The sequence below is a fragment of the Guillardia theta genome, assembly GCF_000315625.1.
Source record: "Guillardia theta CCMP2712 unplaced genomic scaffold GUITHscaffold_4, whole genome shotgun sequence".
Taxonomy (NCBI): Eukaryota; class Cryptophyceae; order Pyrenomonadales; family Geminigeraceae; genus Guillardia; species Guillardia theta.
This window is the reverse complement of record NW_005434670.1, coordinates 263,980-279,752: the sequence shown is the minus strand read 5'-3', so window position 1 is coordinate 279,752 and position 15,773 is coordinate 263,980. Positions and strand designations below refer to the sequence as shown.

Below are 15,773 nucleotides of genomic sequence, written 5' to 3'. Positions count from 1 at the left end.
TAAGGAGAAGCAGGAGGGTGAGACATGCGAGGAGGAGGAGAGAGGAGAGAGGAGAGAGGAGAGAGGAGAGAGGAGAGAGGAGAGAGGAGAGAGGAGAGAGGAGAGAGGAGAGAGGAGAGAGGAGAGAGGAGAGAGACAGGAGGAATAGAAGAGAAGGAGGAAAGAGTCACCATCGCGTCCGCCATGTCGAGCAATCGCTGTCGCTCTTTCACGTCAACAATGATGTCGGTCCGATTGAGACGTTCTTCCTCAGGGCAAGTTCGGTTGTTGGAGAGGATCATGTCAAACTTCTCCTTGAGGTCTTCCAGCTGCTCCCGGATAACACCTCCTTCCTCTGCTCTCCTTCTCCGAATCGAAGACTTTCGTTTCTCCAGCACAGGATCCGCGCTCCCCGCCCCTTCTGCCGCCGCCTCCTCTCCCTCCTGTGCATCGTTCTCCTCGAGGCTCGGGAGGAGCGCGAGGAGGCCAGGAGAGGAGGAGGGGACGAAGTCCAACGGCTTTGAGCTCCTGCTGTTGAGAGGCTGCGCAATGATGGCACTGTCGTGTCCTCCCGAGAAGAACCATCCTCGCATGGCTCCGTTCCCCAGCTCCAGGCACGAGACTCCTGCCTTCCTCTCCCCCCGCTCTCTCCCTGCTCCTCGACCTGACGGGAGCCTCCACAACAGGCGGCGATGCCTGCTCCTCTGCAGCCCACCCTCCAGCGACGCCAGGGTCTTGAGGTAGAGCCGCCCGTCTGCTCCCCCCGCAAGGAGAACCTCTCCATCCTCGCTCACGGCCAGGCTGGTGCCGGGGGAGGAGAAGTCTTTACAGCTGGACATCTCCCGCAGAGAGAGCGGGAGGAGGGTGAAGGTGAAGGAGCGGAGTGAGCGATCGGCCAGCCAGCCGACGAGCCTCCCGGCGTTGGGCTGCGAGCTTGCGATCACCTTGAAGCTGATCATGGCGGCTGGAAGCACAGCGCCCTCCTGCTCCTCCTGTCCTCCCCGGGTCACCGCCTCCTGCTCCTGCTCCTCCTCGCCATGCTCGGGGACGGGGAGGATGAAGAGGCGTCGGGACTTTGTGCTGACAAACAGGTGGGTCTGCTGGTACATGTCTACCGACAGGACCTCCTCCATCTGCAGGCGCCGGAGGAGCGAGACGGAGCCACGGGAGATGCTGAAGAAGACGACGGAGCCGTCGGAGGAGGCAGAGAGGAGGAGGGAGGGGGAGGGAAAGGAGAGGCCGAGGACCCTTGAGGAGTGAGCAGGGCAGGAGAAGACAGTCCGGGGGGCCTTGACGTCGCTCATGTCAAGAACCATCACTTGTCCGTCCTCGGATCCCAGGGCTGCCACCTTGGCCTCCTCGCTGAGAGCCACAATCGAGAGATTGCAGTCGAATCGCACTGAGCTCAGAAGCCTCATGGCCGGGGCGAGCCAGACAGAGAACAGACCACGGGAGCCGACGACGCAGAGGACAGGCATGCTGGCAAAGGCTCGCATGAAGAGAACACTGCCAAGAGACGGTTCGAGCTCCTGTGGGAAAGTGAGATGACAAGGGGGAGAGGGGAGGGAGGGAGGGGAGGAAGGGAGGGAGGGAGGGGAGGAAGGGAGGGAGGGAGGGAAGGGGCGGGGAGGGAAGGAGGGAGGAGAAGGGAGAGAGGGGAGGGGAGGGAGGGAGGAGAGGGGAGCGAGATATCAGCATCAGCGAGGGAGAGGGAGCACGAATGTGCTGATACCGAACAGGTTTGCTCCTCCTCAACCTCCTCCTCCGAGTCAGACAAAAGAGCAGGTGGGATCTTGTAGGTTACGATGCTTCCTGTTCCCCACAGAGTGAATGGACGACCTTCACAGGAACCAAGAGCAACACGGCAGAGTAAACAGAGCAAATCGACTTTCATCTTGACGGATTAGACGAGAACGAAGACGAAGATGAAGATGAAGATGAATAGGAGGAAGGAGGAGTAGGCGAAGAAGAAAGAGAACAAGATGATGATGAAGACGATGATGAAGATGGTGGTGGTGGTGATGATAAGATTCTTGCCTTGCGTTGTCCCCGCAACAAGCCTATGGTAATCAGATGTAAAAGAAATGCTTGAGATGGCTCCCTGACTGCACTTCATACTCATTGCAACCTCGTAGCTGTCATTCGACAACCATATCATCTGCAATACCAACATCTCAACAACTTCCCCTTTCAAACCAGCTCGCTCACCTGTCCATCTACACAGCAAACAAGAAGGTGCTTCATTGTCACTGCAAGGGACGCTATCCCGCAATCTGCCACCCGAGCCCACGACCTCCCCCCTACCCTTCCTCCCGTCCTGGCAGACACATGCAGAATTTCGCCGCCATCGCTCGCAAGGAACAATGTTCCCTCTGCCCCCCAGCAGTGATGGACAATATCTCGATCCTCTTTGTGCAGATCACCGACATAGCAAGAAACAACTTCGTCATTCTCCTCTATCTCCCACAGCTGCAACGTTGTCCCAGTACTTGCGAACACGTTGGTGTTGGCAGGGTCGAAGCTGACGTTCACGGCTCGTGACATCTTCGCCGAGATGGACGACAATTTGCACTTCTTCCTCCAGTCCCACAACATGATGTTATGATCCGGAATGTCGCCAATGGCGACTAGGCGGTGGCTGTGTCTGCACAAGGCAAGCGCGCAGATCCCTAACTCACCATGGCAGGAGAGGACCGCTACGACCGCGTTCTCCTTCACATGGTGCACGAAGATTCGCGGGTCCTCCAATGATTTGTGCCTCTCTGCGTACGCTATGATCCCTTGCTCCCTGCACGTCGTTATCACCCCCACGTCAGCTCCTTCACACCATCGGAGCTCCTCCTCATTCGAGGACGCAAGTTCATCGTCTGTTGGACATGGCGCGAACCTGATGGGAAAGGGAGTTATGAGACATCGTTGCAAGAGAGCAGGATGACAGGAGGTGAAGGATCAAACGGACCTCAAGGCATTTCCACAAAGATGTACATAGCGCGAGTCGCTCAGTACCGCGACTTCTCCTCCGCCATAGCCCACAGCGTTCGCCTTTGCGTCCAGCGAGTTCATGCCGAGGATGTCGAAGAAAGGCGACGACTTCCAATCACTGGACCATCACTTGATCTCGAGCCTTGTGAAGGCAAACCGCCCAGCCTTCTGCTGAAACCGATCCTACAAGTCCCAAGACAACCTTTCCAATGCCTTCAAATCATCGCACAGTCTCTCAAACTTGGCGTCCTTCTCCTGACTTCGAGGCTTGTTTGCTCTCCTCTTCCATCCTCTCCATCCTCTGCTCTCCTCTTCCTCTTCCTCTTCCTCCCTCCCTCGCCTGGTGCCTCGACCGCATCAACACCGCCTGCCGTTGCCCGAGATCTTGACTATGATCGCTTTGACTATTTTGCATAGAGAATACTCAATTGACTATATCGCCACTCAGAGACTCAGGCTGCGCCGCCGGCGGCCCGCGGATGACCCGGGGCCCGGCCTTGATCCCGAGTCCGGCATCTCCGCCCCGCAGGCCACCGGAGCCTGGGAGACTCGGACTTGTCATCGGTGGAACCAAGAGCGAGTCCGGCTGGCGATCGACATCACTGTCAAACTTTTAGGACAATGAATGGACTTTATTCAAGAAATAGAGGATGATAGACGAGCTGGAGCCATCTACTGCTTCAAACTTCTCAACGAACGGAGCGCTTCCTGCAATGCATCGCGTCAGAACTAGAACAGAGGTTGTCAAGGAGAGAGTATAACCGGATTGAGAGTAATCTTTGGGCAAGGGCGCTCCTATCATGGCACAAGCGTACATGTCAGGAAGCATGACGGGCGAGACAGGCAGGACCTGTAGTCGAGGTGCTTGCTCCAGCTTCAACCGGAACGCTTCAATCTCTTCATCGACATCCTGTGCAAACATCAGCCACTTTGAATGAGAGCAATAAGATCACACCTCTTCATCGCCATCACTCTGGAACATATTTGAGAAACTGGAGTCACCAAATCCATTCATCATCTTCTCCAGGACATCAGCTTTGTCTGAGAACCCATTCTGAAAAATCCCGTCAGCAGAGATCGAGACGATGGTTTGAATTTGCACCGGAACAGTAGGAATCGGTGCTGTAGATCGCTTTGCTTTCTTGTCAGCTGTCTTACTTTGCTTCACGTGCGGTTGATGGTGCTTTCCCTCAGGAGACGATTCATCTTTCTTGTCTGAACTCTTTTCATGTGCAGACTGATCCATGATAACGTTGCTCTCCACAGGACTGTCTGAATTCGACGGCTCTTCCTGTCTTGTACTCGGGTTCGTGCTGCTTTCCTTATCCCTGTTCCGTTCTTTTCTCTGTGAGGAGATTAGGAACAAGCGATGTATCGTTTTCATGTTGTGCACCTCTTTCTCTCTTTGCTTTTTCTTTTTCGCCTTCTCCTTCTTTGATTCCTACACTCAAAAGTTTAGCGCTCTAATCCAGGGCTTGCCAATATTTTCTCACCCTTGCAAGTTTCTCCTGCTCTTCATCCTGAATCAATTCCATCGCAGATCGCTCGGCCTGAAAAACCAAAATTGAATTCCTGTCAAAAAAAAAAGGAAACGACACATCCAAAACACAATACCTGCCGCTCCTGCTCCTCCAGAGTAGCAGCATCTAGGATCACTTCTGGTTCATCAGTACGCTGCAATTTATTTCGGAGACTTTCGCGTTTGATCGCACGCTTCAACAATGCATAGAGTTTTGGCGCAGGTTTCATTTCCCCCAAGTGCTGAGCAGCAGTCTTTCCGAAGGTATCTTGCTCCAAAACAGAAGCCTGCTTTTCAAGCAATCTTTCCGCACATTCATATGTGCAAGTCGGACAACCAATTCCCTGGAGAAGCAAGAGGTGCATGGCATTCCTTCCATAGCAGTCCACCGCCCGCACGTCAGCCCCAGCCTTGAGGAGCTCTAGCAAACAATCTTTCTTCCCATTGCTGCCGCAGGGGCCACCATTTGATGCAGCTAGCAGCGGCGTCTGCATTTCGATGTCCACCGGATCCAGAGGGTGACCTGCTTCAATCAGCTTAACCACGCACTCCTTGTTGCCTCCCAGGACAGCAGCGTGCAGTGGGGTGAGTTTATCCTTCGCCCGATAGTAGAAGAACTTGACTTTCCTTGAGAGCATGAGGTCCAAACATTGCAGGTTTCCTTGAAATGCTGCTGCATACAAAGGAGTCGAGCCATCTGGGTCTTGGAAGTCAGGGTTAGCTCCGCGGTCTAGCAGAGCTTCAGCCACATCTCGATTGTCGAAATAGCATGCATCAAACAGTGCAGTCGTTCCAAATTCACCCAGTGTATCAACCTCTACCTTTCCCTCATCAATCAAGACCTTGACGAAATCACAGAAACCGCTTTCAGCAGCAAGATTCAGCAATGGTGACGGCATTTCTCCTTCATCCTCCAGGGCATCTATGTCGAGGCCTGCATTGTTGCGTAGAACATTCTTCAAAGCTTGCGCGTCACCATTCTCACAAGCCTTTTTCAGTTGGTTGAGGATCTCAAGTTTCTTGGAGGCCTCTGTCCGGTGCAAGCCTCCCTTGGACGTCACAGAATGATTGTGCTGGCATCCTTTCCCACAGTCTGAGGTACATGTAAGGTGCTCCCCGTTTGCTGCCTTGACGATGGCGCTCTTGCTCCAGTTCGATCGGATGCGGTTCCTTTCTGTCACATAGTCCTCTCGCTTCATGTCCCCTGACTCATATCGAGCCGCAAGGTTCCTCAGTTCTGCTGCTGCCGCTGTAGGAGGGGTCTGCATTGGAGGGGGTACGCGCGCAGCAGGTGTGGTTAAATGAACATGATGATCTGCCATTGCTGTCAAGAATGTTAGTGAGCCCTATAAATCAGCTCCCTCGCCAACATGAGACGTCACCTGCTGAGATTACTGGCAGTCCTTCCAGTCAGCCTGGAGGACGAAGGGCTGCCCCTCAGAAAGGACTGAGGCACAGAGGCAGTCTATGACGCTGCAAGTTGTGGAGAAGCAGCCAACTCTTGATAGAGGAGCTGGAGATGAATATGGGCAGAGAGTATGAAGACCTGTAGCCCAGGCAGGGGGGAGGAGGGGGGAGCGGGGGGGGGGGAAGTAAAGGGGGTCGGAGGGGCGGAGTGAGGAAAGGGTGAGGATGGTGAGGAGAGGCGGGAAGGAGGACCACCGGTCCTTTTCTAGTCACATAGTACACAAAAGGGTGGGTAGAAAGTCAAATGGTGATGCACCGGTGGTTCATCATAGACAGCATAGACCCTGGGTGGGGTAATTTGCACTCGAGGGAGATTGGGACAAGGGGTGAGGTCACTTTGAGACTGTCAGACAGGGGTGGGTGGGAGGAATGTATGGGGTGGGTACTGGGGAGTTTGTTTTTCAGAGATGGTAGGGGTGAGTACCCACCACATCAAAGGTCTGGAGGTCAGGCCTCAAATACGGTCCTTCAAAGAATATGAAAAAAAATTGGCGGGAAGGGGGTAGCTGGTACAACTGGTACAACGTTACATCTGTAGGGGTGGGTAGTTGATGCGAGCCAAAAGTGTTGAACATTAGGGTAGGGTGCATCTCTTAAATGCCTCAGGGGTCCTTGCATCTAGCGTTCCCTGGTGGGGTAGTCAAGCGTTGTGGTGCACTGAAGAACAGCAGCGGGGAGGAGGAGGGGGTGGCAAATGCATGGGGTGGATATCTCCTTGCTCGATAATAGGAGGGTACCATGTATTCTGAGGGGTACTCCGAAGGGAATTTACCGGGTACTGGAAGACTTTGTGTAAAGGAAGGGGGGTCCATGAACCACCCTTCCCACACTGAAAAATGATTTTGTCGTGCATGGACCCCACCCTCTCAGGTATGAAGCCTCTCTACCCCTACATCTCACCACTTTTTTACCCCCACTGTATCACCCCTACCCTCACATTTCAGATGAATAATACCTCCACCAAATGAATTCTTCACCCTCACACGGCCAGTTCAAGTTCAGTGTAACGGTACCACTTGGGTTTCGGGCCGCCGAGGCCGCCGGGCCCGCCGGGTCAAACTGCTGCCTTCTTGTCTTTACCGAGGCGGACTCGAAATTCCTAGTTCAATTCTCATGCTTGTCGGGGGCCGAGAAAACCTGTAGCGAAGATGGTGGGGGGGAGGATCAGGCAGTGGGGCAAGAGAGAAGAGGTTGAGAGTCGATACCACACAGTTTCTTGCGTTGTTTTCTGAACCCTGATAGTTCATGACATGCTCCTCAGGCTGATCGCACTGTGAAACCCCCGCCGACTCAACATGCCGGGGAAGAGGAGTAGAACCTCTCTCTTTGCACTAGCCTCGTTGGCGATCGCCCATGAGATCTGTGCCTTCGCTGACCATGGAAGCTTTGGATTGGTGATCCAATCACATGCGAACCTAGCACTGCGAGGAGGCTCAGACTCGAATCCGAAGGCGACGAAGGTCACTTTGGACGAGACCAGATTGCAGAAGATGCTGGGAACGCCCTACACTCTAGACATGAGCAGAGATCAAGACAGACAGATGGTGATCAAATTCATCAAACAGCATCGACTGGGAGGAGGTAAGTTTGTATCGCCAAAGAGCTGCCATGGTTTTGAGGACTTGATCCTAATGACTGATGGCTCTGAATCTTCAGGAGAGTTCAATGCTGTGGTCCTCAACGGTGTAGAGTACAATCTTCCAGGGACAAACACTCTTGTGAGTGAAAAGGAGAACGATCACTTCAAGGATATGGTAGGATGTCTGCTGTCCTTCAATCGTGTGTTTCTCTTGCTGAAAACCCTTACAGAAGGGAATGGGACAGAGTGCAAAGGGCGAGAAGAAGCCTTTGAAGAACACAGCAGCAGACATCCTTCGGTCCAAGGTCTTGAGCTTGTTCCCATGACGACTGCGACTGACGAGTAGCAGACCAACTATCGCGGGTTGGAATACTCAGAGGCAGAGTTGGCCAAGTTGCCGAAAGCCGAAGTCAATCCTGCCAGGCAGGAAACGCGTTGAGCTGACGGACGTTTTGCAGGCAGAGTACAGGAGGGAGCTCATGGCGCGTTCGAAAGAGGTCGAGTGGTGTGCTGTGAAATTTTCATCTGAGTGTGTCCCCACTGCCTGCAGGAATCGAAAATGGAGATGGGGTTTGAAGGGATCCTACAAGGAGGCGCTACTGTTTTCCAGGTTGCCTCCTTTTCGAAATGGTCTTTGCAAGCGTTGACTTGTTCTTTCCAAGGACATCATGCAAAGATTCCGTAAAGACGACCAATCGGCCGGCGCGAGCAATTTTGAAGACCAGCTACCAGTAAGAAGGTGCAGTGGTATGTGTTGAGGCTGAATTGGCTTCGTCCAAGACCAAAGGGATCCTGCAGTTTCGATTCAAAGCAAAAGAATCGAAACTGACGGCTGTAAGTGACAAGGCGATCGAGAAACCTCAATGGGCCTCGCTCAGGACTGCAGCCGTTAGCAGAAAGGCTTCTCAGGTAGTAGAATGCGTTTGAAGGGCTTTGCTGCTGGGTTGACATAAATCAGGAGGATGACAAGGTCAAGCAGCCTTCAACGCTTGAGAGCGTTGCGGCAAAGTTCTCAATGAGTGAGGCTTGCTTCTTCTTGAGTACTGCGAGCATAACACTGTCTCAGGATACGCTCTGACCCTCTGCTTTCAAATCATCTGGCAAGTCTTGGAGATAGCCTTGAGTATTGTCTCTGCCCTCAAGAACGGCATTCTTTCACTATTCCGGGGTCAATCGCATCAGTTGAAGGAGATGCGGCAGGCGCGGGCTACGATTGTGAAATAGATAAGAATTATGAATAAACCAACCCCGCACACTCATCTATACTCAGAAAGACAGCCTTTGAGTACACGTATTCATTTCATTCAGCAATAAAAAGTCTCTTCAACTGTCAAGGACGCACCCACTCACTCCCATCACCTTGCATCCCGTCTAAAGTCCAGGCTCCCCATAATACAAGGTTTACTTTACTTTCCAGCGTGGCACGTGTTTGTTTTCTTGCAGGAGAACCAGGTCCAGTGCTGTCCCTGTTCATAGGCGTCACTTTCATTCCCTAGCAACCAGCACAACCCACCCATGCGTTCTTGGGAGCCTTAGCAGCCTTCTTATCGCCCCAAAGCATAGTGAATTGATTCTGTGAGCTAGAGAACATCTGCAGCAGCTCATGTCAATCATAGCAAGTTGAGAAGGGATCCTCATCGATTGTGCTATTATCAACGAAGAACAAAAATCTGATGAATCACCATCAATGGAATTTCTTTGGTGAGGGGTGGACAAGAGCTTACAAAAACAATGTGCATCATTGCATATATCCAATAAATCTAACAAGGCTGCTTTGCATGAGCCCATACATGGTCAATGATTCAACTCATGCACGAACCCTTCCCTTGCACTTGGAAGGCTACTAGGAGGTTCTGTGAAAGGAAGATCTGATGCTAGAGGCATAGCAAGAGCAGGGAAACATCATCTAAGAAACAACAGTTCCTCGTCTCGTCACGAGTTGCAAGCGACTTCGCTGAGCGAGCATGCGAGCGCAATTGCGAAAAGCCAACGCTGCATCGTCAGCCTTGATGGTCCGAAGAGCCACAGCAGTTACAAATGATAACGGCTCTACCGCTTCAAACGATGACATGTCTTTGAGGCGGGTCTGGATCTTGTTGTCTGAGTCTGAGGCGGGTCGGCTTTGTTCCAGAAATAGAGCATGGCGGGCGGAGAGCCCGCCGTGCGGGTAGAGGAAGGCAGTGGGGAGGGAAGAGGGCAGAAACAGCTGAGCTGCTCTGCTTCCTCCTGCTCTTCATCCTTCGTCCTTGAAGTTGGATTGGGAAATGCCAGTCCCTCAAACTCATGCCGGGCCGTTCGACGAGGCATCGTTGCCGTGGCAGGAATAGTAGCAGTGGTCTGCCTCCTCTTCGTCGCAATGAGTGACGGGACATCGCTGAGGGAGGAAGGAAACTTTCTGCTATCGTCACCGCCATCCTCTTGCGTATCTCCGCCATGCTCCCCGAACGTGTTCAGCAAAGATGAATTCTCAAAGCTTTCCCGCAACATGCGCGATGGGAAGGCTGCTCTGCCCCCGGGAGATGAGGCAGTCCAAGACGCCATGGCGGCCGTGCTGGACGCGAAGACGAACCTGCAAGGCATGCCAGAGGTCTCCAAGTCAACTCCTGCGATTGCCGCTCCCGTGCAACAGAATGTGGCGTTTCAGAGCCAGTGGGCGCAGATGCATGGGGGGGCGTCGGCGAAGTATGTGGTGAAGACATCGGGCAAGGAGAACAAGTTTGAGGCTTCTGAGCCCCCCCGTGCCGTCCAACAGAAGTTTACCTCGGGCAAGGACTGGGAGTCCAAGCAGAAGGAGCCCAAGGCTGCCAAAGGGAGCACCTCGGGGGAGGCAGATGGAGGTAGCAAGACGAAATTGCTCAAGGCGATGGAGCACATGTCCAAGGAGGGACTGCAGAAGCTGCTGAGGATTCTGATCGAGTCCAAGTCTGCGAGAGGCTCGGGGTCTGGCGGTGAGCAATACGAGGGGATCAACGCTCTGCTGCACCGAGAGGAGGACGCGGATCGTCACCGACAGGCCAACGAGCTGCATGCTGTCCGGGAGGTGATGGATGACCTCGTGGAGAGGATGAAGCGACGGAGGCAGGAGGAGAGGGAGGACAGGGACATCATGAAGTCTCTCGCCAGCCGCCTTCGGGAGCCCTCGAGAGGGAAGAGTGCTGGTAGGCATGAGAGCAAGCGTTCGGAGGACCTCGAAATCTTGTCGAGACTTCTTCGATCAAGGTCGAGCTGAAGGTGCGAGAAGAGTGAGTGCTGTATGTCTGAAATGTCTGTCTTGTTGTTGCAATGTATGTGCTCCTATCATCCCTGCCCCTCACGTCGCCCGCTTGCCCCCCCTCGCGGACTTGGACTTGCTTGCTGGGGCCTTTGCCGCTGAGGAGCCTCCTTTGGATTTCTTTCCTTTCTGCTGCGAGGCGGCAGTTGGAGCATCTGTGTCGGAATCGTTCTCCCCCTCTGCCTCGCTGCTCCAAGTGTGAGAAACGAGGAGCATGGGGGCCGGGAGGGACCAACCTCTCCTCTTTCTCGTCGTCCTCCTTCTCCATGTCCCCTGACCTGCCCAGCGTCTTGGGCTGAGACTTGACCTTGGAGGCGAGATCTGAGAGATGTGAGCGAGAGACGATGATGCAGCGCGCGTCCACCTTTCACTCCTGAGCTCTTCACAAAGGCGATCTTGTGTCCCTCCTGCTTGTACCTGCTCAGGGTCAGGGGGGCGACTTGTGTTCGGGGGTATCCTTACCCTCTTGTAAGCGAAGCTTTCACTTTGCTATCAACGGAGCCGTAGATGTCTGGCGCAACCTTGTCGTCTTGGATCCGAAGCTCACTGTGGGGCTGAGTGAGTTCCTCGCATGTGGGACCAGCGGCATCACCCGCAGATTGAGTCGAACTCCTCCTTGGTAAAGTAGTACTCGTCCAAGAGGTCGATCACATCTTGAATTCCGTTCTGGCCCTGCACGCGAGGAAAGCTCACAAGGAGACGGGAGAGCGCTGACCCCTGGTTACCTTGTCGAGAAGAGGTTTCACGAGTCGATTTCGCAGAACGCCCAAGTAACTGGAGACTCAAGACTCAGGATCGTGTGACGTGTTAGGGCAGGGAGGTATATACTCGCAAGCGATGTCAGTCTTGTTTGCAGATGACTTGAGCTTCATGCATCTGCCCCGATGGTTACTCGACTTGGGAGAGAAGGGACGGTTAACAACCTCTGAATGTCAGACAAGAGCCTGTTCTTCTTGTTGACAGTAGAAGTGTGTCCTAAAATCTGTCCAGCAACAAGTCAAACAATACTTCGTGGAGTTCGGGAACGCCTGACCTTGGTGAAAGATTGTTTCCTCCACAGCTCGTTGGAGTAGAACGCGGGCGGAATCCCTCTGATAGGGAACCCGGCCTTGACGGTGGCCAGCGTGCCTGAGGGACAGATGAGACGGGAGAGGAAGGAGAAGCAATGCTAACCGTAGCAAGGGAGTAAGCTCCAGTGTTGGTTTTTTCTGATGTCACTGTTGATGAGATCGGAATCACTGATGGATTCTGCTGCACGTGACATGCGCTCCATGAGGTGGAACTCCGGGTTCTTCTTGACTTCATCTGGCGGCAGAGAGGTTCTTGTCTTGAGATAATTTTCCTGCCAAGACAAGAATGAGCCTTGCCTTCGCTGCCATGCATCGCTGAACCTGAACCAGCAGAGGTATAAGATCGGCGTCAAAGAAAAACATGTCCAGCCGATCGCCGAGAGTTGCGTTGTTTCGTTTTTGACTGCTCTTTCGTTGCTTACAATTTTGATGACATTAGCAAACGAAGAATGGGCACCTGTCAAGGAACCATTCTGTCGATACATCGAAGATACTGGCTTGTACGACACTCTGTTCCTTCCCCCCCTTTTGCATCTCAGCAACCTTGACAAGAACGTCAGAGTTTGAATGAATCGATTTTGTCGGCTCATACATCGGCAAAGTTGAGCTCATTCGACCGCATCCTCCAAGTCTGCCATTGGCATTATGTCAGAGGTTTCACCCTCTGCATGTCGACTTCTACAGTCCACCTGTAGCGAGTTGATGACATGCCGAATATCTCCATTGGCTCCCTCAACCAGTTTCTCTAATGCCTTGATATGCAAGGTGAGAAACCCCAGTTTGAATTTCGTCCTTGTCAACTCACGTTTTGAAAGACGTTTCTGTCTTTGATCTGAAACCCCTCTTCTCGAGCAATCTGTTCTAGACGCTTGACGACAAGGTTCTTGCCAGGTTTCTGAAATCGGAGATCCAAACACCAGTTTTTCAAACTTGAAATTTTCCTGGGAGGAATTTAGCATAAGAATGCAATTCCCAACCGATCTGATACTTGTCATAGTAATCGTTGGCGATACAAACAATTGGAACTCGAGTGTTCTTGATGAGGTTGATCAACTCCTGCACGCCTCCGCGGTCCCCCCCCGACATTCCATCAACTTCGTCCATGATTAAGCACGTCTGGAAACCCCGGTGAGAGAACGACAATGATTGAAGTCAAGTTACTCTTCGGTTGCCGATCTTCGATTGCTCTGATTTCGAGAAGTAGCCAGACAAGGAGTGATTGGAAGTCAACGACGAGACCTGCCTAGCCGTCATAAGGCACCCAATCTCATCTCATCTTCACCTTCTCATCGATGCCAGCCTTGTTCCTCACGTCACTTGGAGACATGACGTCAGAGATCGACAGCGGAGGGTCAGAGAAGGAACCTTGCGTTCATCTCGACGACGTCATACTTGAGAGAAGTGATCACCAGACGCGCAGTGGAAGTCTTGCCGATTCCCGGAGGGCCTGTGATGAGCACTGCCCTCTTATTCATGTCAGCATCTTCTTTCTTGGCTCTTCCTTGCCCTGAAGACATCAGCTCTCACTCCTTACACTGGCAATCATCTTTATCCACCTGATACTGCTTCTGACTTTCCCCAGTTTTGCAGCCATCGGCGCAAAGTTTCTCGCTTGTCACCATTTCCCACAAGGTCTTCGCATTTGGCCGGGCTGTGTTTGTCGACCCACAACGAGGTTCCTCCTTCACCTGAAACGTCTGTTTTTGTCGATTTCGTGGAGGAGGACTTGATGTCAACAGATGAGTCTGTTTCTTTCTTTACAGCGGTATCTTTCTTCGCGGTGAAAGCACTCTTCTTTGGAGATGCTTTGGTCACCTAAAGAGGGAAAGGTCGGTCATGGTAGTCATGGAATTTCTGATTGTGCACTCTGCCGAGGGACCGAAAGACCGAGCTGACGCATTCACAACAACACAAACATCGTATTCAGCATCCAAAAACAAGCTAGGGAGACATCAATGTAAACGAAAACTTCACCGGTACCTTGGCTTCTGGACTCTTTGCTGCCTCATTCGTCGGAGCTGAACGGGGTAGGCGTCACTTGTATCAGAGCAAACGATCACTTCACCTGATGTCGCTGTTGACTTGATCAGTTGAAAGAGGCCTGCTTCGTCAATCTTGGGCACTTTCAGCTCTTCTGCCTTCTTCACCTGAGCGTTGTCAGCAATGTTTGCATCAAAATATGGGCTCAAACCTTGCTGTCCCCTGGTTCTTCTCCACACAACAAGAAATCTGTCTTCTTGCTAACAGATCCCGTCACTCGACCTCCATATCCTTTGATGAGATCCGACGCTTCGTCTCTCTCGAGACAGTCCAGCACTCCCGTAATTACGAATGTTTTCCCACTCAAACAATTTGGTGCCCCTCTGTTCTCGTCGATCCTCTCTTCCTTTAGGTGCTTGTTGGGCACATCTTGCTTCTGTTGATTCCAATTCCACTTGCGCTTTGGAGGATCAGCTTGAGTCTCACTGGCAGGCTTCGACGCCTTGCTGTTGACCTCCTCCGTAGATTTCACATGACCTCCCTGGCCGGAGTGAGATTTGTCTTCAGTCTTGGCCTTCACTGGGCTGTTTTTGGGCTCTTCTTTCTGGGTCACGACCGGGGCCTTTGAAACCTCTTCTTTCTTAGCTTTGGCTGTGCTCTTCGATGACTCTTCCTCTTTCTTAGCTTTGCTTGTGCTCTTCGATGACTCTTCCTCTTTCTTAGCTTTGCTTGTGCTCTTCGATGACTCTTCCTCTTTCTTAGCTTTGCTTGTGCTCTTCGATGACTCTTCCTCTTTCTTAGCTTTGCTTGTGCTCTTCGATGACTCTTCCTCTTCCTTGGCTTTGCTTGTGCTCTTCGATGACTCTTCCTCTTTCTTGGCTTTGACTGGACTCTTCGCAACCTCCTCTTTCTTTGCCTTAGTAGGACTCTTTGAAGCAACCCTTGCTGGCTCCTCGCTGGCTACAGGGTGCTCCTTCTTAGAAGCTTTCTTCCCCTTTTCAGGCTCAGAGTCTTCGATAATGGTGACATCCTCGAACGCTCCTTTTGTCTTTCGTTTGTTCCCAACCTTGTCAGACTCCTGGCTAAAGTACTTGGACGTCACAACCCCATCGTCCTTGGGTTCCTTCCCACTCTGCCGCTTCCTCTTCTGAGGGGAGGCCTGATCCTCCTCCGACGCCCGCTTCGCCTGAGGCTTCACAGGAGACGAGTCCTTGTTTTCTTGCTTCTCGTTCGAACCTTCGGCCGCATTGTCCGAGGGTGCATTGGAACTACAACACTCGTCAGGTCATTTGGTGCAGGCGGCAAGCAAGGCAGGCGACCTCTTGTTCTTCACAAAGAAGCTTCTGATGTCTTGCGGCATGTCCCGTCAGACTGTCAGCATAAAAGAACCTCTCCGCGGCTGTAGCGAAACTGCCAAGCGAGGCTCAATCAGAGTTGAACAGAGGTGATCGAGTTCAACACACAGTCAGTGTGATATCCTTTGTGGACGATGTGCTGTTCTGCATTATGAAGCAACCAGTGCAAGACACCTCATGTCCCCACTTGCTGTACTTCCCTTCCTTTCAGGATACTCCAACCCCTGTGCTTCTACTGGGCAGTCACATTACCGCTTGCTATGCTTCCTCTGCCCCGCTATAGGCTCATCCGCTACTTCATTCAGTCTCGTCAACCTTTCTCGCACTACCGCAACTCTCTTCCTCTTCCCTTTCGCATTCGGCGTTGATTTGGCGGGAAATTTCAAACTAGCATGGTCGTCCAGGAGTTGCTTGCTGCGGCCGCAGTGGGCCGGCTCACGGTGAGCCGGGCCCCGACTTGGGCGTCGGCTGGCACATTCAAGTTACCGTACGGTACGTCCGACAGCGTGACGCCCGGTGACCGTGCTCGAGCCTCAGCCGCCGGCTCGCGCCGGCAGCGGCGAATGCGGCA

At 52.8% G+C, this 15,773-nt stretch overlaps 4 protein-coding genes across 4 annotated transcripts in view; 2 read left to right on the top strand and 2 right to left on the bottom strand.

Annotated features, from left to right (window-relative positions):
- The window catches only part of GUITHDRAFT_100235 (hypothetical protein), a gene marked incomplete at both ends in the record, with an annotated part of 2,351 nt that extends 876 nt beyond the window's left edge, over positions 1-1,475 (bottom strand). The window contains one exon of the mRNA XM_005840907.1: positions 171-1,475. Coding sequence (XP_005840964.1) covers positions 171-1,475 — 1,305 coding nt within the window. The remainder of the gene's footprint in view (positions 1-170) is intronic.
- A 5,767-nt stretch (positions 1,476-7,242) lies between these two features.
- On the top strand, positions 7,243-8,750 carry GUITHDRAFT_100233 (hypothetical protein; the record flags this gene model as incomplete). Its single annotated transcript, XM_005840906.1, has 10 exons — positions 7,243-7,528; positions 7,604-7,701; positions 7,757-7,831; positions 7,876-7,935; positions 7,985-8,023; positions 8,077-8,136; positions 8,189-8,257; positions 8,307-8,435; positions 8,485-8,545; positions 8,593-8,750. The coding sequence occupies 10 exons, from the start codon at positions 7,243-7,245 to the stop codon at positions 8,748-8,750; spliced, it is 1,035 nt and encodes a 344-aa protein (XP_005840963.1).
- Positions 8,751-9,681: 931 nt separating this feature from the next.
- On the top strand, positions 9,682-10,755 carry GUITHDRAFT_160766 (hypothetical protein; the record flags this gene model as incomplete). The annotated part of the gene is made up of 1 exon (XM_005840905.1): positions 9,682-10,755. Exon 1 carries the CDS (start codon positions 9,883-9,885, stop codon positions 10,753-10,755), a length of 873 nt encoding a protein of 290 aa, XP_005840962.1. The 5' UTR covers positions 9,682-9,882.
- Positions 10,756-10,836: 81 nt separating this feature from the next.
- On the bottom strand, positions 10,837-15,207 carry RFC1 (replication factor C subunit 1; the record flags this gene model as incomplete). Its single annotated transcript, XM_005840904.1, has 24 exons — positions 10,837-10,984; positions 11,034-11,118; positions 11,162-11,214; positions 11,260-11,343; positions 11,390-11,469; positions 11,523-11,571; positions 11,626-11,673; positions 11,721-11,779; positions 11,831-11,925; positions 11,971-12,139; positions 12,189-12,270; positions 12,325-12,410; positions 12,460-12,498; positions 12,557-12,619; positions 12,673-12,808; positions 12,856-12,983; positions 13,029-13,106; positions 13,150-13,183; positions 13,233-13,374; positions 13,424-13,682; positions 13,842-13,885; positions 13,933-14,014; positions 14,059-15,115; positions 15,167-15,207. 24 exons carry the CDS (start codon positions 15,205-15,207, stop codon positions 10,837-10,839), a joined length of 3,141 nt encoding a protein of 1,046 aa, XP_005840961.1.
- Positions 15,208-15,773: the final 566 nt, after the last annotated feature.